This window comes from Excalfactoria chinensis, chromosome 8, assembly GCF_039878825.1.
Source record: "Excalfactoria chinensis isolate bCotChi1 chromosome 8, bCotChi1.hap2, whole genome shotgun sequence".
NCBI classification, from domain to species: domain Eukaryota; kingdom Metazoa; phylum Chordata; class Aves; order Galliformes; family Phasianidae; genus Excalfactoria; species Excalfactoria chinensis.
Genome location: NC_092832.1, coordinates 26,459,123 through 26,478,073, shown reverse-complemented (window position 1 = coordinate 26,478,073; position 18,951 = coordinate 26,459,123). Strand labels below are relative to the sequence as shown.

The window sequence follows — 18,951 nt, the reverse complement described above, 5'->3', positions numbered from 1 at the left end:
CACTCACAGCTCAAGTTAGTCCCTGCAGCAGTCCAGTGCCACTTTAGAGAGCACCTGTCATTACCACAAACAGTAATTTGCTTTCAGGAAGATTCTGCTTTTCCCCCACAGTCCCTGCAGCAGTGAGGACATCTCTGTGTGCTCTGCGGCTCCCAGGAACAAAGAAGCAGGAGGAGGGGAGTGCACACACAAAAGCACACAGTCCTAACAGCACCAAGCCTCTCTGGGAGCAGCCTGCGTGCCCTCCTCACCAAGATTTATGTTTTAGTTCTAGGAATGAGAGAAGCACCTCACTGTAAGTTATACTTCTGCTCTGCCTGTGCCAAGGGCTGCTCTCGCTCTGCCTTGTATGGCAGCCAGCACTGGGGCTGCACAGTGAGCTGCTAAGCATCACCTCAATGCAGGCCTTCCTCCCCAGCTGGAAACAAATGGGAAGGCAGCAGCTTGTTCTCACCCCAGGCCTTCTCTGTGATGCTGTTACAGTTTACCCAGTTCCCATCACATCACAACTGTTGGGAACCAGAAAGCACAACCTGCACATGGGGAGTTTCACCCATTTAAGCCCTGCCTGCCTCTATCCTGAGAGGTGCCCCAGGCAGCCCGCCAGGCCTTGCTGGCCACCCACAAGACACAGATTGCCACAGCTGCTCTTTATCTCCTCCAAGTACAACAATCTCACACCAAGCCCAAGCTCCTTGGCCTGCCTACCATGGCTTTTATCCATCACATCCACCAAGAACTTATATGTGATCCCAGGCAACCCAGGCTCCTAATGAGCACAGAAAAAGCCCTGCCTTGGCTTGCCATGGGCCCAAAGTCTACTAAAAGCATTTTACTTTCCTGTGGGGGCTGGGGAAGGAAGACCAGGAAGAGCAGGAGATTAGGAAAGCCCTGTGAGCTCCCCAAGCCCACCCTCAGTCCACCTCCCCATCCCCACTGCCCACATCCCGCAGTGCCACATCCCCACGGCTCTGAGCACCCCCAGGGATGTGCCCCCCACTTTTGGACAGCCGTGCAGTGCTGAGTGCTATTTGAGAAAGGAATCTGCCCTAACACCCAGCCTGCCCCTGCCCTGGCACAACATGGGGCCATCACTTCTCACCCTATCGCTGTTCCCTGGGCCCACTTGGGCCTCTGGAACCTCTTGGTTCCCATGCAGCCGCTCGGTGGCAGCATAAGACAAACAGGGAGAGCTTCCAGCAGCACAGGCTCGCTGTTTCTTGGTAGCAGCATTTCATACCCTACCAGCACAGGGTCCTGAAGCACCGCACAGCTGACAGGAGGAGCAGCCAACACAGACACCAAGAGAAGAAAAGTAATTCTCACCACAAAGGCTTCATTTTCTAATTCACTTACTCTTGCCTGGGTAGAGTTACATGCCTGAGCATGATGCTGATGCCACTGCTGAACAGCCTCCTATAAAGGAGGAGGAAACCTCTTCCCATTAGCTGTCTACTGAGATCACTTGAAATGAAAACAATTTCTATGGCCTCACGGGACGTGAGGATAAATCAGAGGCAAAGCTCTCCAAGAAGAATCAAAGCATGTTTAACACTAATGATAAAGCTCAACTCAAACATTTAAAGCTAAGTGCTTTGGAGATACACAAGGCACCGCTGCCTTGGCAGGGAGTGTAAGTGCAACATCACTGCTGTAACAGGGAAGGGGCAGGCAGTATGCAGAGGAGAACAATGCCAAGTGGCATCTCTGGACCTAAGTCACATCACTGGAGCCCTTTGTATGTCTGCCTTGACATGTGACTCCCTCCTGAACAGACTCAAGCCCACTCACTTACTGCCCCCAAAATGTTTGGGGTGAGAGACTGCCCTGCCACCAGCCAAGGAGAGGAGCTCATTTCTGCCTGCCTAATGAGGGGTCAGGAAACTCAAGGGAGGAGGTGCTGAGACAGGGCAGGAGGAAAGCAAAGCACAGCCAGGATGGGGGTCTCACTGCACACCCAAGACTTCTATGCAGAGCACCTATATTTGTATCTCTACACTGACTAATGATGGCCAATGAAAATAGCGAAATGTTGTTTCATGGTGTACCAACGTCTGCAAAATCCCACTAGAGGATCTTGAGGATGCTCACAGATCACACCCATGTCTATAAGTACTTGAAGGGAGGGTACAGTAAGGATGGAACCAGGCTTTTGCCAGCAGTGCCCAGTGCAGGCCCAGAAGGACTTGGCAAAATCTGGAGCCCTGGAGCAACCCCTGCTCACCAGGCAGCACTGCTGAGCTAGGCAGCACTGAGACCAGAAGGGTGCTGGGGTCTCCTCCTTCGACATCTCCAAACCTGGATGCAGTGCTGGGCAGACGAACCCAGAGGTGCCCCCAACCTCAACCACACTGTGATTCTGCATTGCTCTCAGAATTAGGACAAAATGATCTCCAGAGCAGCCCTCCAAGTACAACAGCTCTGATCACCAAATGGTCAAAATGGTGAAGTAATCCAAGCTGTGAATCCAGCAGACAAAGGCTACAGACATTCCCAAAGCTACACAGCAACCTCTGCCACACGGAACATCCCCTTCTCTGGGACACAGAACATCCCCTTCTCTGGGATCAAGCCAAACTACAAGAGAACTTTGAAACTGTCTTGGAAAGGGAAAATCTTTTGAAGAGAGACCAAAGCCAAGCCAGGAGGTGTATGAGTACAACTATTTAGTTGACTGTACTGAACTCAAATTCTTAAGAAGCAAACTTCCCAGTTATGACCCTGCAGCAGAATGCACTGAGGCTCTTTCTGACTGCACTCTACACCACTAAAAGGGAGAAACCATCAGCGATGAGGACTTAGAGCATTCACCCTGAGGAAAAGGGTGGGCTTTGGCTGCAGGGGAGCCCAGGGACAGCTGGAGTGGGGTTCATGGCCTTGGGCAATGCAGTTAACTGCATGCAGGGCTGTCAGACCACGCATATGAAAGGAGTGCACACAGTACTGAGCAGCTCAGGCAGGGATCTCTGAGCAGCCCTGTCACAAATCCTGCTGCCACAGCTCCAGGTGACAAACCACTCATCAGAAGGAAGCGCTGCAACACAACGTACCTGCGTGTACTCCCCGTGCTGCTGAGCGTAATTAAAGTAATTTTCCATTGCATGTTGTGATGCGGTTCCCTGAGACACAGCAGCATCCACGATGTTGTTGGACAGTCCGCTCTGCTGTGGTGGACTCGAGGCTTTGCTGGCAATTGCTGTTTGTAACAAAGTGAAGAGGCACAGTTCACGCAAACAGCACAAATTGGATTGCACTCTCATACAGCAATGGTCTGGGGTTATAACAGCAATCCGCTGCTTCCTATCAGACTGTGCTTAAAACTAATCAGTGCTATGAATAATTGAAAGGATTTCTAGGAGGTTATCTACATCAGCTTGCCCATCAACTCTGAAAATGTACCTTCCTCACAGAGATAGGACAGATCACGTTGCAATTTTAAGGCAGAATTCAAGATTTTGTTATGTTGTGGCCACTGGAAACGCCTGCTGAACACAACAGTGATTTGCCACATTCTGGTTGAGGAAACGTTCCAATCCAACTGCTGAATGTCTGCTTACCTGGAAGACAGATACCAGGCAACACGCTTGCCAAATTCAAGTAGGGGTTGGTACTAAGGCGGATTTCTTTGGGCGGTTCTCCTAGCAGAGAAGTCTGTTTCTTTGAAGGAGGCTGTGAAATAATGGAATAGATCAGTACACGCTGTAGTCACGCATCTATCAGAAATAGGACAAGCATCCCAGCATGATTTTGAACAAAGCTTAACTTGTTCTGGACAAACTTTTAAAACAAATGCCAGGAACAACAATCTGGACGCGCTGCCTGCATGTTTTTCTTGACAAATGATTGTGTAGGAATGTTTCCCTTCAGACTCTAAGTTACTAAAGGATATTAAACAGCCACCACCACCTTTTGCATTCAAGTAAATGAACACTAATCACTCCAGATTAGGGAGGCAGCGTTCTGTCTGTGGCCAAGACAAAGTCAGCTCTGGTCACCCGGAGTCAAAAGCAAGTGAAGGACAAATGAACCCTGGACTGGAGAGATGACACCGTCCTCAATCTGCCATTATAACACATCTTACCCATCACCCTATTTATAAACCCTTACTTTAAAAGAGGGAAATGTTAATGAGTGGAAATGAAGCATCAGAACTGAGTCACTTCTCCGTGCCGCCAGCAGTGCTTTCTTCCCTCCGAGGGGCCACAAAAAGCACCCACCAGCACTGCATCCCCCTGCCAGGGAAGGGCCCTCTGAAGAGAGATCATCTGCAGCTACAGACAAACAGTGCGATATGGGAGAAAAGCAAAGCTCATTCCGAGGGAGAAAGCATTGCCAGCAGCTGCTGTTTTCAATAACTGAGCGGCTGGGTGGGACAAAACATCACATTAATCACACAGCGTTCAGGAAAACAGCAGAAATGAGGATGAGACAAGCAGCGATGGCAAGCTGCATAGCCTGCCTGGGATGACATGGCTCCGAGATGTTTACACAGCATCCTAACCTACACTTAGCCTGCTCGTTTCTTCAAAGCTCATTAAAGACAAAAAAACAATCCACCCCTTTTCAGTAAACTGGTATTAAATCACCATCTTAAAAAGCAAACACAAAAGAGGCGCTTGGGGTGGGATGGCGGCTCAGTATCAAGGATCAGAACTGGGGTGACTTGCTGTGGAAGAGATACTTGCTAATTGGGACACATGTCTACTGATGCAGGAAAGAAACTATTACATCTACAGGGATTTTCCTGATAAACGCTGTATTTGCTCATTGAAACAAATGGAATATAGAGCCATAGAATGGTTTGGATTGGAAGGGACCTTTAAGAACATCAAGTTCCAACCCCGTGCTATAAGCAGGGATATCTAGACTTCTAATCATTTAACCACATTCCCATTTCACTAGAGGCAGCACTGAACTAACATCCTGATTTTATACGTGCTGCATGTTTTATCCCTGCGTATCCACCCATCGGTAAAACTCCACTTTGTCACAGTAAAACGGGATTTTAAAGGCGTGCTTTCTGAAGTAGGATCAAAGCTGTCTAACTGACACCAATACTGCCTCCAGTCTGATCACGGCAGGTGTGTCAAAAATACCAAAGGAAAAGGGAGATGGGATGCAAATTAAGCAAGAAAACATCAAAATACACATGTATATTATTAAGAAAGAATGTAACTGCACAGACCAGATTCTGTTAATGACAGGATATGCTGAAAAAACATCAGAGGACCATTTTAGCTCAGGTTAAATCCTGTGTCATCCCCCCCCTGCCTTCATGGGAATGAATATTAAAACTAATTTTAGCTGAAGGAGATGTCAGCTGTGGCGAAGGGGATACAGAGCTCACATGGAAAATTAACATACACACACAGTCATTTGTATATATACACCATCTGGAAATCCAAAGGTCCTACACTGCGCCAGTGCAATTGCTCCTGATTAGTCATGAAATTCAACCACAAGTTCAGTTTTCAGTGCTTAAAAGGGACACCACCCTTGAGATAATTTCATCATCAAATACTAGGAAGCATACACATGGACAAAGTAAACCCTCCAGCGCTGTAAAAAGATTCCTTTGTTAATTCATTTGGACCACCAAAGAGCATTATTGTTCTCTCTCTCTAATTCATAACTGAAATGACCTCAAAATGTCTCATGAATGATCCTGTGATCTAACAGATTCTATGGTGAGGAAATACAAGGAGGAGCTGCAGTTCACACTCGAGGTTAAGAGCACTTGAAGTTAAGAGATGAGAAGCAGCAGGAGAAGAGCACTAGCACTATCTGTACTCAGCCTTCCTTACCCCCAAACTCGTGTCAGTGCTTTTCAGTTGGTTCAGTTGATTCTGTTGCTTGGCGTGGCCGGCCCGCAAGGCTCCTGCAGCAATGTTGGTTACACTCTGATGATACGGCTGCGATCCCGAGACGACCCCTTCAGCAGTCAGTGCTTTATCCGGGGCATTATTTTGCCCTGCTATGGCTTGTCCAACAATGTGCTGATTTGGAAAGAATGGCAACAAGCCCATCCCTGCTGCTGCTGCTGCTGTTTGAATTGGAGGCAGATTAGAAGCTGCAGTCAACCATAAATGGAGAAACTTTTCTGTTAGACAGGATTCATCAGTACTTTTTGCTGGTGGTTTTTATTAAGTGATCCAAAAAACACCTAGAGGTCTACTTTACAGCTATCACAGAACACTGACTTCTGGTTATAGCCTTTATCCCTCTGCCATCTCAGGAGCAAACTGTATCAAAAGCTAATTCCATAAAAGCAAACCCCGAGTTCTCTCATTAATGCCCATCAGAACCAGCTACACTCCTTCAAAACACTTAGGAACAACATCCTTAGAGGATCCTGTGCAGGAATGCAAGGAAAAACCTCCAACTTTGACTTGTGTTAGTACAATTCTTCACAAATAGAACAGCTGGAACGCACTCTGAAATTAAAATCCAGGCTTGCAGAGTGGATTTCTTCTTGCTCCCCAAAGAAGAAGGCTTTTCCCTGCTCCTGGCTACCGCCATCAATCAAGCTGCCTGTAAAACTGCAGACAATATGGCTCTCAGTGAGGAAAAAGAAAGATGTTCTAATCACAACTCATCTCTCCTCATAGAAACTGAGGGCATCACTAGTGCAGGAAGTGGCCTTCAGAGCTGGTATCTGCCACAGATTGGACATTAAAGCTCTCCTGCCTAAAGAACCGAATGCAAAACAACTATCTGCAGTGCTCCTTCAGCTACTCAGGCGTATCTTCTTTGAGACAACAAACCCTGGGACTTTGAATAAAAGCATATTCCACGTGTGCTAAACCTGTAGTAACTGAACAAGCAGAGTTTTCAACCGTCTGCAAACATTCAACAAATGCAACAGTGCACTGTTTCTTCCCTGAGTAAACAGATGAGAGAATCCAGGCAACAAGGCAAGGCATTTCAAGTTCAAATGGCCATAACCTGCTGGATCAGCAGGCAGAAGACAGCTGTATAGCAATATACCTTGTCAACCTGTGTAATTCTATAGCTAGATTACTTGGGTTATTGTCCAGCTCTAAGCCTACCTTCCTGCCAAGTAACAAGGTTCAAACATAGTTTGCTTTTGGCAGTGTGGGAGAAAGAAAGGTGCTTCATTTCAAGCTGAGCATTTGTACTGATTTGGTATGAAATAAAAGGTCATTTACACTTGAGAGCTTCTCCACGGGTTCCCATGCCTGAACTCACTGATGGCATTACCCCTATTCCCAGCACTGTCTGTAGCAGCATTGTTGGAGGCTCTCCCAGCAAACCTGGTTTCTGTAAAGGAGAACAGAAAGCCATGTAAATGATTAAAACCTGTCTGCAGCTAGTTCTTACAACTTTCACATCAGTTAATCTTTTTACATACACTAAGTAGTTCAGTGATACTAGATGGAAAAAATAACAGAATACAACGATTTATCAATTCTAAGACTGCTCAAAGACAGCCGTAATTAAAGTGATGACCTTACACTATTGGCCTGGATGTTCTCCATCTTCATCAGCTGCTGCTGCTGCGGCAATGGGAGGTGAGCAGGGCTCTGCAGCAGCAAGTTACTCGTATTGCCCAGAATTGAATTCTGTGGAATGAGCACAATTGTCAGTTAGCAGTCATGGCAAACAGAACGCTCCCCAGACATTTTCAGATGGTCCTGCTAACAGAAATACAAATTCTTTTCTGAATTAACACAACAAAGGGAAGCAGCTATTTCCTCCACAGAACTAAATCAGAATCACAGAATCACTGAGGTTGGAAAAGACCCCCAGCATCACCCAGCCCAACCACCCACCTACCACCCGTATTTCCCACTGAACCACAGCCCGCAATGCCACATCCACACCTTCCTTCAGCACCCCCAGGCTGGTGACTCCCTGAGCAGCCCATTCCAGTGCCTGACCACTCTTTGGAGAAGAAATTTGTCCTAACACCCGACCTGCCCCTCCTGGTTCATTCACACAAAGTGACTTCAAGTTCTTTCTGCCTCTTCCTCTTAGCTCTTTTTTCACCTTATAACCACAAACACGTTTTCTGATGGCTTCTAACAAAACAAGAGTGTACTCCAAATCAAATCTAGACTCCACTGATGCCCTTTGGTTTAAGCCAGCAAGGAAACCGACCCATGCCTGAAGCCTCTGCAGACAGACAAAGCAGAATGGAGAGCTACCTACAGCATGCCAATATGAAAGATGAGACACAAGGACTGCAGCGGATTACGAGCTGTATGAATAAGGACTTCATTGTTTGTTAATGTTTGCATCATGCCTTGCATTGCGTTTCTAATACATAATCTCCACCAAACATCTGCACAGCTCCCAGGACTCCGCTACAATTGGCAGGGACTCTCAATCCTCGCTTTGCTGCTGCCAAGCAGTATCATTACTTTCAAAGAGCAATAGCCACAAGTTTATATTCCCCCTTCTATTGGGACCTACCTACCTAAACCTCTTCTCCATGAAACATTAAAAAGAATGTTTTCCAATAAGCAGTTCAGAAGATGACAACTTGTTAGCACTGTGATTTATACAGTTCACAAAATACCAGTACTTTTCAGTCAAAATTCCTGGAATGCTGGTTGCCACCACAGCTGAGACACCTCACCAAGAGCCTGCTCTTGCTTTGTGCTTAGGCTCCAAGGAAAACCTATGCCTACCCTGAATCCCAAGAGCACATAGTATTGCAGCCTTGGAATTTCTTGACAGCAGCTCCTGAGAGTGATCTGCCAGGCAGAACAGGAGTTGCTCTACAGACCTTTCTGTACAACAGTGCATGACTGTGTCAAATCACAACCAGCGTAGCCTTCCTTCAAAATTTCCTAGACAGCATGTTCAGCATGACCGGGTAAAAAAGCTAAAGTCAAAGGAAGCTCTCGGGCTTTGCATATCTTATGGTCACCTACAACCCTCCTTTCACGCTCTGCTTGTATCTCTGTGTAACGAGGCCAAACCTTTCCAATAGCCTTCCCTTAAAAAAAAATTCCTTCAATTTCTCCAGCTCTTTAAAAACTGTAATGTTACACCAAATATGGTATCTTATGAGCTACAGTGTTGGATACTGGAGTAAGAAACACGTAGTTTAACACAAAGGGCCATATATACATTAGTTCTGCATCTGCTGTTTTAACTGTGCCAGTGATTTCCAGGCTGATCGCTATCACCAGTGCCAATGGATGTTCCTTCTAAACTTCGTTACACCAATAAAGACGTATTAGTTCAACTGGAAGACATTCAGAAACAAGGATCAGATCGGTTAGATCCCTCAGACTCCTCTTGGTTAACAAGGAATTAGTGAACAGCTGGATGAGTTAGGAAAACACATCACTGTGAAAGTTCAAACTGCATCGTTTTGGCACACGATAACCAGAACTAAGAGAATTTGCAACAGATCAGTTAGAAGTTGCACTACCTCTGGGCTTGAAGAAGTACTGCACAAATAACCCACTTGGTCACATTTCCCTCCATTCAATCTCTTTTTTATCAGTTATCTTAAAATACTGTTCTAGAGATATGCTAAGAATATTGTTCCCACCCATTAAACTGCTCTACACAGCTCTGAAAATAAAACATGAACAAGATACAGAGGAAACTGAACCAGCATGTAGCTGGGGGGGTGCAGGGAGAGTCAAGTCAGGACAGTGGCTGCTCCTGCATGCTGCACACTCCATTTCAACAGTAACAACAGTGACCTGGTTCTTTGCCTACTGAGAATACTCTGAAATAAGTCACTGAATAACAGAAAAATGTGTCCCATAGAAGGGACTGAGATAATCAAATCACTGCCAGTAAAATTCCGATTACCAGATCAGGTTTGGAGATAATTAATAGACAGGGAGCCCCCTGGAAGAGAATTAAGACATGGAAGTCTATCCAAAGAGAAAGCACTAAGTTGTTTGGCTGCAGAACTCTAAGCCAAAACCATTGGATCATCATCAATCACACTGTTAGCTGTGTAAAACATGCCTCTCTCCAGCTGTGATTAGAAGACACTCACACTGCCTTCCAAGGAAGCAGAGATTCTTCAAGAAAGGGCTCCAGTAACTAAATATACCAATGGAAAACGCCATTTACATACAAGCAAATTATGGTGGTATTTTTCATTGCACAATTCATCCAATGGGACAAAAGTGTTTCTTTAAGATCTGTGATGTGTTTGCCAAAAGAACTAATAACGCTCTGGACTTTACTTTTACACGGGAATTTCTGAAACACCAGAAACAGCAAGTGAAAGCGGTACTCAAAGGTACTTAAAAACAATCCCCTCTATTGGCACTGAAGGTAAAGCTGGCTCTTGGCAGAGCTGGAGAAATGAGAGCCTGAAGCAGGCTGCTGGCCACCAGAGAAGCGCTGCAGGGCCGGGCTGTGCCTGTGGGCGCTGCTCCAATCACAAGTTCATCCCCAATGACCCTTGCAAGATTTACAGAGATTCTGGAGTCAGTATGGAAGTCTGATCCAATTTACACTACTTCCAGATACTCTGAAAACACCTGAAGCAGCCTTGTTTTATTTTCTTTTTTTTTCTTTCACATTTGCAATTCCTATTTTTATGGCCTACATAGCACACTTCAGTTCTTTCAAGCTTTAAAATAAAAACACTTCCAGTGATGCAAAGCTTCTTGGCTTGAAGACAAAACAGCACATACAAGCAGCTGGGAGAGAAATGGATGTGAGAGCCCAGACCTCTGAATTAAGAGGTTTTTTGCCAGTGGTGTCTATGCCAGCAGGTGTTAGCAGATAGAAGCATCAGGTAAGATAAACCAAGTCACTGGTGGACAGCAAGTACAGTCTGCTCTTACATCACTCACCAAATAGTGAGTTGTTGCTTCATTCATTCTTTTTTGTTTTGAAAGGTTGCTTTAGTAAAACAGCTTGACTTTAGCTGGAAGTTTTTGAAACCAGATTCTGAAATGCTCTTTTTCATGCCGAGATCTCTGGAGATGTGTGTTTTGACACCTACCTGGTGGACTTTGTTCAGCTGCAGGAAAGGAGGGCTGACTGCTGTGTTCATAAGGTGAGGCAAACCTGCTGCTGCTCCCAGAACTCCTTCAGAAACAAGACAAGAGTTGCAATGCCTTTATAAGTCAGGCAAGTAATCACCTTCATAACAGTTATTCTGTAACTTTTACATTTGGTTCCTACAAAACTTTCTGGCACACTAAGGGTTGCTACAATGAACCTTTCCATACAGTCATCTTTGATCTGCAATCAACAGCAATCAGAGATCAAACGTACTTGCATGGAGCTCTGGAGCTGATGCTCAGAGAGGCAGAAATGCTGCAGCTGGCTGACAGGCAGGGGCTCCCCACACTATTTTTGTTTTTGTATCTTCTGATGTTATTGTTAACATGGAAAAGCAGAAGCAGTGCAGCATTTTTGGAACAAATTCAGCTGTCCGCCACCTGAGACTTCAAATTTTCTGCTCCCGTTCCTTATGCTGCTGTCCCTCCTACTTTCTCTATCTGGAATATGGCAACTGCTTTTACTACATTTGCCCACAGCTACCCTAATGGAAGGCAGGGAAATGATTCTGGCTGTTGCTGTTCTTACTGCTGGGTACAGCTATGGCAGCACACCAGTGAGAAATGGCCTCTAGACCTGAATCGAGAAGAGAAACACTCAGGCTGCAACATTCAGATCTCCAATCAGATTGAAACTTGCAACTGTAACAATGCATGTGAAGGATGCTTGTCTTAAGCCTCACTTTAACTGATGCTGGTAGACCTCAGAGTGACAGCAAGGACCTTTCCAGTTAACACTTGCTCTACCCAGACAGCATAGTGTACCAAACCACCTCTGGCTTCTGCTGGAAGTCTTCATTAAAAATAGGGTTTCGTTTTAAACCCATTGTAACATAGCTTACCAGGTTTGACAGCGTGTCCACGCAGCTGGGGCTGCAGCAGGATTTGCAGCATTGCTGGATTGTTAAAACTTTTCATAATCTGCACTGGGTTCGGCTCTGGAAGCAATCCTTTCCTATTGTTCCTCATCTCAAATGGAGAGATAGAAAGATGTTAAAAATGGGAGACAGCAACGCATCCATCAACATCCCTGGATAAATTCTGTTTCCTTGAACAAGGTATCCTAAAGAGGGAAGTTTGGACATGCACATCCCACACCTGAACAATTCACTCTTCCTTTTTGTCCCACACAGCTAACTGATGCTGCATCAGCACTGCCTTGACTTCTCTGGGTTTCTACTCACACACATCCTCCATCGCTCTCTAACAGACCTAACAGCACCCAGATGCTTTCGCTCTATCTCAAGTCTTTTGGAGTAGCCAAATGGGAACAATTTCTCTGGCAGAAAACTAAAGTTAATAACATCCCAGAGCTCTGCAATTACTACCTTATATATCTTCCAGCTCTGCTTTGCCTCCTTGCAATAGATGGCCGTGTTTTGCTTAGGAAGAAGACAGAACTGGGCTGACTGGTTAAAAGAAGCCAACACACAACAAGACCCAAGCAGCTAACGCTTCCAAAGGCCTGGCTATGTTTCCTAAAGCAAAGCAGCTGAATGCCTTAGAGACAGCCTAGATTGCTCGAGGTGTAACAAACTCATCCTGAAAACAGTTGTGCAAAACCTTACCATCCTCTGCGCTGCAATAAGCGCTGCTAGCGTGCTTCTGCCCGGCGCTCCTGGGGCACAGTATGACACCTGCACTCTCCTCCCTTTGATCACCGTGCCGTCCATCGCCTCCTGCACTTTCTCGGCCTGCTCTGCAGTTTCATACTCGATCACTGCAAAGTCACCAATGCAACTATCTTCATCCTGAGCAAACTGCAACAACATTTCACAACACAATTCAACAAAGCGGAGAAATTCAGGAACTGTCTTGAAATGTTTTCACCTGCAGACTGCTCTGCTAACAGCCCAGGGATGATAACATCTACCCAAATTAGCACTGTTTCTTTTTGAAACGTTCTAAGCATAAGATAAGCATCATAGCTCCTCATTAGACTTGCTGTGTTTGTTGTGTCTCCTTGAATTACCACCATAACTTTCATCTCATCTCGTGGAGAACCTGAATTATGAAACGGTTAATTTACATAATGAAACAGATGAGAAGGAGAATTTCAACACAGCCACGTGCTATGTGGCTTTTGTTTGGTTTTATTATTATCACTTTGCAGGAGAAGAATGACAGACTCTTTACTACGCTAACAGAAATGTCATTCATCAGACTACATGGCAGCTGCTGAACCACGCAACACTGTGCATTCTGCTGCTGTATTCTGCCTTGTAGGAGGGTCTGAAGTCTGTGGTTGAACGCAGTGCCAACACAGAAGATGCCAGACTGAGCAGTCAAGCAGGCTGCAAAGAGGCTTACTTGTCAAACAATGCTCTGCCCTTTGTTTGCAGAGTTTTTATAGCAGAACGAGCAGATTTAAATCCAACAGAACAAAACAAGAGGGTGAAAAGGGAGGCTAGAAAGCTTAGGCAAAAACACCCAGCCCCCAGCTTAGCTTCACTGGTAAAGACACCAGGCATCTATGAAAACACTGGTTTGCCACTACAGAACTTATTGCAGTTGTAGAGAAAGGAACGAGTTTTACTTGTGCACTTTGCTGAAGCAAAGCAGAAGGTAACGCATTCCTCTAAGTCCTAGGAAATGTTGTCTGAAAACCACATATCAGCACTTGGATTCAGCTGCTCCTCATAGAACATTTCTATTTGCAACACAGGAGAAATCAAGTTGACCTCAAAAATTATATCTTAGGGGAAAAAAAAATGAAATACATCAGAAAAAAGAGCTATCCTGGTTTCAGCTGATTTTCTTCATAGCATCTGGTAGGACGCGATGCTTTGGCTTTAGGAGAGAAACAATGCTGATAACACAGCAGTGCTTTAGTTGTTGCTGAGCAGGGCAGCACAGAGCCAAGGACATTTCCACTTTACAGCTCCTCATGCTGCCCTACCACTGAGGGCGCTGAGACGAGGAGCTGGGAGATCCCAAGCAGGGCACTGACCTACACTGGCCAAAGGGATATTCCATCCCATCCGGCATACAGGGCTGTGGGGAGTTGGCCAGGGGCTGCTGTATGGGGACTGACTGGGCATCAGTCAGTGGGTAGTGAGCTAACACACTGTGCATCTCATGTTTTGTAAAGACATATTATTATTATCACTTCTATTGCGTTCCTTTTCTGTCTTAGTGCATAGTTTTTCACCCCAACCTATCTGTTCTATTTGCTCTACCTTCCCCCTCCACTCTGCCCTCTCCATAGGGCTGCTTCCCCCGCCAGCCCTGCCACTGCTCAGGGCAGAGCCTCCCTTACCTATCAGCAGTGCCAGGAGACACGAGGGACAGCTCAGAACACACCACACATCCATTCTCCAAGAGTTACTGGGAATAAATCTTAAACCATCATAAGCAAATCTACTTTTCTTCTGCTATCTGCTTCTACTATCTGTCTATTACACAGTGAATTTATACAAGTTCTAGGCAGTATGACAACATACCTTCTTGGGTGTATTTCTGTCTGGATGCCTATTTTATGAAATAAATACCTGTTAATTCCTATCCCTTATAGAAACACATCTTTAGTGCCATTTCCTGACATAGTATAAACGCAAGCATATGCTCCTCACCCACATGAAGCATGACTCATGTATTGTTATAATTAAAGAGGGAAGGTAAATGTCAATTTTCAATTGCCTTTAAGTGCACAGCAGAATGGTGTTGCTGAAAACAAACTTCATCAAAGAAGCATATTTATCTTTGAATTTCCTCATTTTAAAAGAACACTGAGAAACTGCCTGATAACAGCATCAGGATTATCTGAGGGCTGGAAAAATGCCCCAAACTAAAAGACTTCACAGCATCAATATGTTCAGCTAATTAAAAGAAGGCTGAGCAAGTGACTGGATTACAGCATGTAATTCATTCTTCTCAGGAAGAAAACAGTGGGGAGCAAAGGTTCCTCAACCTTGTAATCACAAAAGTGAAGCAGAAGCTGGACATGTTCAACCGTGGAAACATGCAGAAGTACAAAAGAATGAGGGATGGGCAGTTATTTGCCATTTATTCACCTCCTGGTATATCTGCATCAAACAAATATGAAGATATGCTTTAACCAATTGCATATGACTGAGGCTCAAAACAGCTCTAAGGAAATGTGATGGCCAACAGGTGGTCAGGCTAGACAGCCTAACGGGCCTTCTGCTCTTAGACACTGAAAGCCTCTAGTTACTGATCCTTGAAGCTAATCCCCGAGCAGCCTTCCAAGACACTCAAGGAAACAAAAAACAAGTGAAATCATACCCAACTGCATGACCACAAACAAAGCTTTCTTTCTACAGCCTATCTATGCTACTCTGGCCTGCAACGCTTCTACAAGCAACATGTCATGGTCTAGTATCTCAGAAGAAATCCTTTACACTTGCAAAGGCTAGCAAGGATCTCTCTCTTCCGTGCTTGCAAGTTGCACTTCCATCACTGGCAAGTCCAGCGGCTCCAAGACTCCAAGCCTACAACTTTCCCAGTTAGGGAAAAGCACTTTATGGATACATACATACACATGCATGCATCTCTTACATGAAACGTTGCACTTACGGTATTCATACTCAGGCTTGCTTTACTGAACAATAAAACCATCAGCAATATTCACTTTAAAAGCCCTTTAAAATATTTCTAAAATGATATTCAATAAAATATATGGGAGAGGGACGTGTTAGAAACATTTTAGTGGTGCTTAGCAGGAGTGGTCTCCTGCACAGTTTCCAGGTGGCACATCCAGTCAATGCAGGCTCATTCCAGTAACACGTCTGTACCACTCCACATACTGTAATGCATTCTCATTCACAGCTTAAATGAAAGATACAAGACAGGCAAGCAAGGCAGGATGCAAATAGAAAGATATTTAAATCACAACCTTCATCTCCCAAAAGGCATAAACTCAACATACCTGGCAGAATACAGGTTTATACTGTAGAGAGAAAGCCTGCAACAGTTCTTTTGCATCAGAGCAGTCCTTTTGCAATTTATCTACACAAAGGCACTTGGAGTGTATTAGATTTGTAGTCAGCTGGTTCACATCCATCCACTGTGCAAAGAGAGTGCTCTCGTCTAACTGTTTCCCCAGAAGTTCCAGTCTCGCCTTCGCAGCAGAGTCCTTCTTCATATATTCCACAAAGCCATAGCCCTTGGAATGGCCAGTAACTTCATTATAGACCAAAAAGCACCTCTCGACGTTGCCGTAAGCACGCACGAGTTCTTCAAACTCTTCCAACGTAAATGTAATAGGCAAATTGGTAATGCACAGCAAAGCATCTGTTGGCTGGAGTTGCACAGATATTTCTTTTCCTCGAAGGGAGTACTGGTGAAACTTCTGAATTGCATTTTGAGCCTGCTCTCCATTTAACAGAGTAACAAATGCTGAAAGAGACAAAGAAATGTTACATTATGTATTACTTTGAAAGTAAACACTGTAGCCCACCTCCTCTAAGCAAAGCCAACACAAAACACACCAGTGGAAGCCATAATCCTGTCCTCTCCCTCATCACTCTACTGGACAGATCTGAGATGTCCCTGCCTGTCCCCCAGCCACGGGCAAAGGCAGGTCAGCACCTTTCTCTGCTGGGCAGCTGTGGGATGAGCCACGTGCAGGCTTCTGGCATAAGGCCTGGTGATGTTGTGGCCACAGTGCTGTGGGTTGGATGCTGGCCCAGGATGGCTGCCTCCTCATCACGGGGCTGGGAATGCTGGGCAGAGAAGCAGGGCTGCCTGTGGCAGTGGAGGGTGGCTTCTCTGCCTGCTTGACAGCCTTGACAACTGCTAAGCCTTGGCGGCATGGATGTTCCAAGATGGATGACGTGGTCCTTGCTGTCCAACTACTGGTTGTGAAGGAAACAGAGGATGGGGAGCTGGGGTGCGAGGCTGGGACAGCCCTTGGGAGGGTAACAGGGGCTGCACCCAAAATCAGGCTGCTGTTTCTCCTTCCTTTGAGAGCCACAGCCACAGATGCAGCTGTGTTCGCACAGCAGAATGCTCCCATCCCCCAATCCTCACCACTCAGCTGGAGACTGAGGACATTTTACACTTCCCATCCTTTGGATGCATAAAATGGAAAGCTGATTCTGCACATGTGCCTAGAATGAACTTCTTTGTGAAGAGCTCCACATTTTTAAAGCATTCTAGCCTGAAAATGAATCGAAATGGGAAAGTTAACCCACAGAAGGCATCAGTGGTTATCCATACACATTTTCCTCTCAGGTTTCACTCTCAACCCTTCAATGCCACCCTTTAAGTGACTGTACCACACCAAAGAAACACCATGGTCCTGGAAGTAGCTTCATTGGGTGTAGAAACACCACAGGACAGCTCTGCTTGCTGCAGGCTGTGCTGTGGCCTGGGGAGGCCCACAGCCTGCCAAGCACCAATGTTGCACTGGTGGGATGTGGGCCATCCGAATGCATCCAACTGGTGCAAACACAACCCTCCCTGCATCTCTTGGAGGCAGAGCACGAAGCTTTTTCCATTTGCAGTTTGCTGCAGGTACTCAGGATGAGGATGGAAAAGCAAGGAGCCCAGTCAGAAAGGTCCAAAGGAAAGAGATGAAACAGCAGCGACAATACTCAGACCAGGAAACTTGTCTGGAACCACAGGCCGAAAACTGCGCTAACCACGTTTTCTGATTCTACATCCAAATTTGGAGTCTGTTGTCCAGAAACGAGTATAAACAACGCTTTCCTCCTCACTGCACAATTATCACTTTTGTAAGAAAAACACAAGCCACAAAAACACAAAGCTATCCCGAACCTCGGGGCAGCACAGAGCTCATTGCCATAAATCACATCTCCCAGTACAGTTACTGAGGTGATTCTTTTCAGCTATTTTTTTTCCTCCTCTTTAAGACGGCATTTTAAGTACAATTTTCTGCCTCCTTTCCTACCCGTGACCACACTGCGACTCCAGGCAGATTTCTGCCAGTCACAGCAAAACACACCGCACTGAAACACAACCGCTTCCTGAAATTCAACTCCAGGAAGCTCTGGTTGCAAGATTATTCTTTAAACAGAAAACATCTTTCATTCCAGATCACCTATTAATCATCTGTTTCTCCTACCGTCATCTCTGCACTTGTGGGGAAAAAAAAAAGCAACCCAAATGAGCTGTAAGATGGCACTGTTCAGAGGCAGAAATGCTAATATTTTCTTTCCTATTTAAATAACCAGGAGCTACAACCATCTAAAGGAAGATTTCTAAGTAGAATATAAACATTCACAGGGTGTTCTAAAGAAAGCTCTAATCTGGCTGTAGCTCCAGCTACAAACTAGAAGACACCAGTGAGGTAAAGGTGCCAAATGTAATACTTGAGAGGTCAGCCCAAGGGAACGTGGTTACACCTCCAGAAGCTGTTAGCTTGAACAAACAGAGCAATAACGCATTTGCAATGGGCTTTACAATTTGCAGCACTGGTAATCAGATAAAGATGAGGTGGCCTGGAAATCAGCAGTCTGGCTCTCAAAGAGATTAAAGCATTCCCTGGCAATCTACATCACTCTGCGAGCCAGTGCTCTGACACTGCATCACATATTTCTGTAACAGCTCAATACCTGGTATTCTAGGAACAGTTACATAGAAGATAGGGATAAAAGTCAACTCATTTTAAAATGACTCTTAGCTTTTTGGAGCTAAAAATGTTGTTTTTCTTGGGAAAGTCTTTGTTTTTACTTGGGGAGATCTCAGATCTCATGGGGAACATCTACGGAGCTTGACAAGGTTCCAGTTAGGTGCACTGGACAGAGGGAGACACGAGCAGTTCACACTAAGTAAGTATGTCCATCACCACAGAGAGGTGACAGCCCACATGGCTTCACTACAGGCAAACTGTGCCTTGTGGCTTTCTACAACAGCATTAAGGCATTGGTGGATAAGGGAAGAGCAACTGGTGCCATCTACACAGCATCTGACACTGCTCCACACCAAATCTTTGTCTCCACACCAGAGAGAG

At 45.4% G+C, this 18,951-nt stretch overlaps 1 protein-coding gene across 3 annotated transcripts in view; it reads right to left on the bottom strand.

Moving 5' to 3' along the window:
- RAVER2 (ribonucleoprotein, PTB binding 2) overlaps positions 1–18,951 on the bottom strand; it is a 29,362-nt gene that overhangs the window by 3,422 nt on the left and 6,989 nt on the right. For 2 of the 3 annotated variants that reach the window (XM_072342982.1, XM_072342984.1), the window contains exons 3-11: positions 15,904–16,373; positions 12,584–12,775; positions 11,858–11,984; positions 10,955–11,040; positions 7,476–7,583; positions 7,170–7,281; positions 5,805–6,043; positions 3,558–3,669; positions 3,051–3,196 (exon numbers count right to left, since the gene is read on the bottom strand). In XM_072342982.1, coding sequence (XP_072199083.1) covers positions 3,051–3,196; positions 3,558–3,669; positions 5,805–6,043; positions 7,170–7,281; positions 7,476–7,583; positions 10,955–11,040; positions 11,858–11,984; positions 12,584–12,775; positions 15,904–16,373 — 1,592 coding nt within the window. The remainder of the gene's footprint in view (positions 1–3,050; positions 3,197–3,557; positions 3,670–5,804; positions 6,044–7,169; positions 7,282–7,475; positions 7,584–10,954; positions 11,041–11,857; positions 11,985–12,583; positions 12,776–15,903; positions 16,374–18,951) is intronic. The other variant, XM_072342983.1, reaches the window with a different exon arrangement.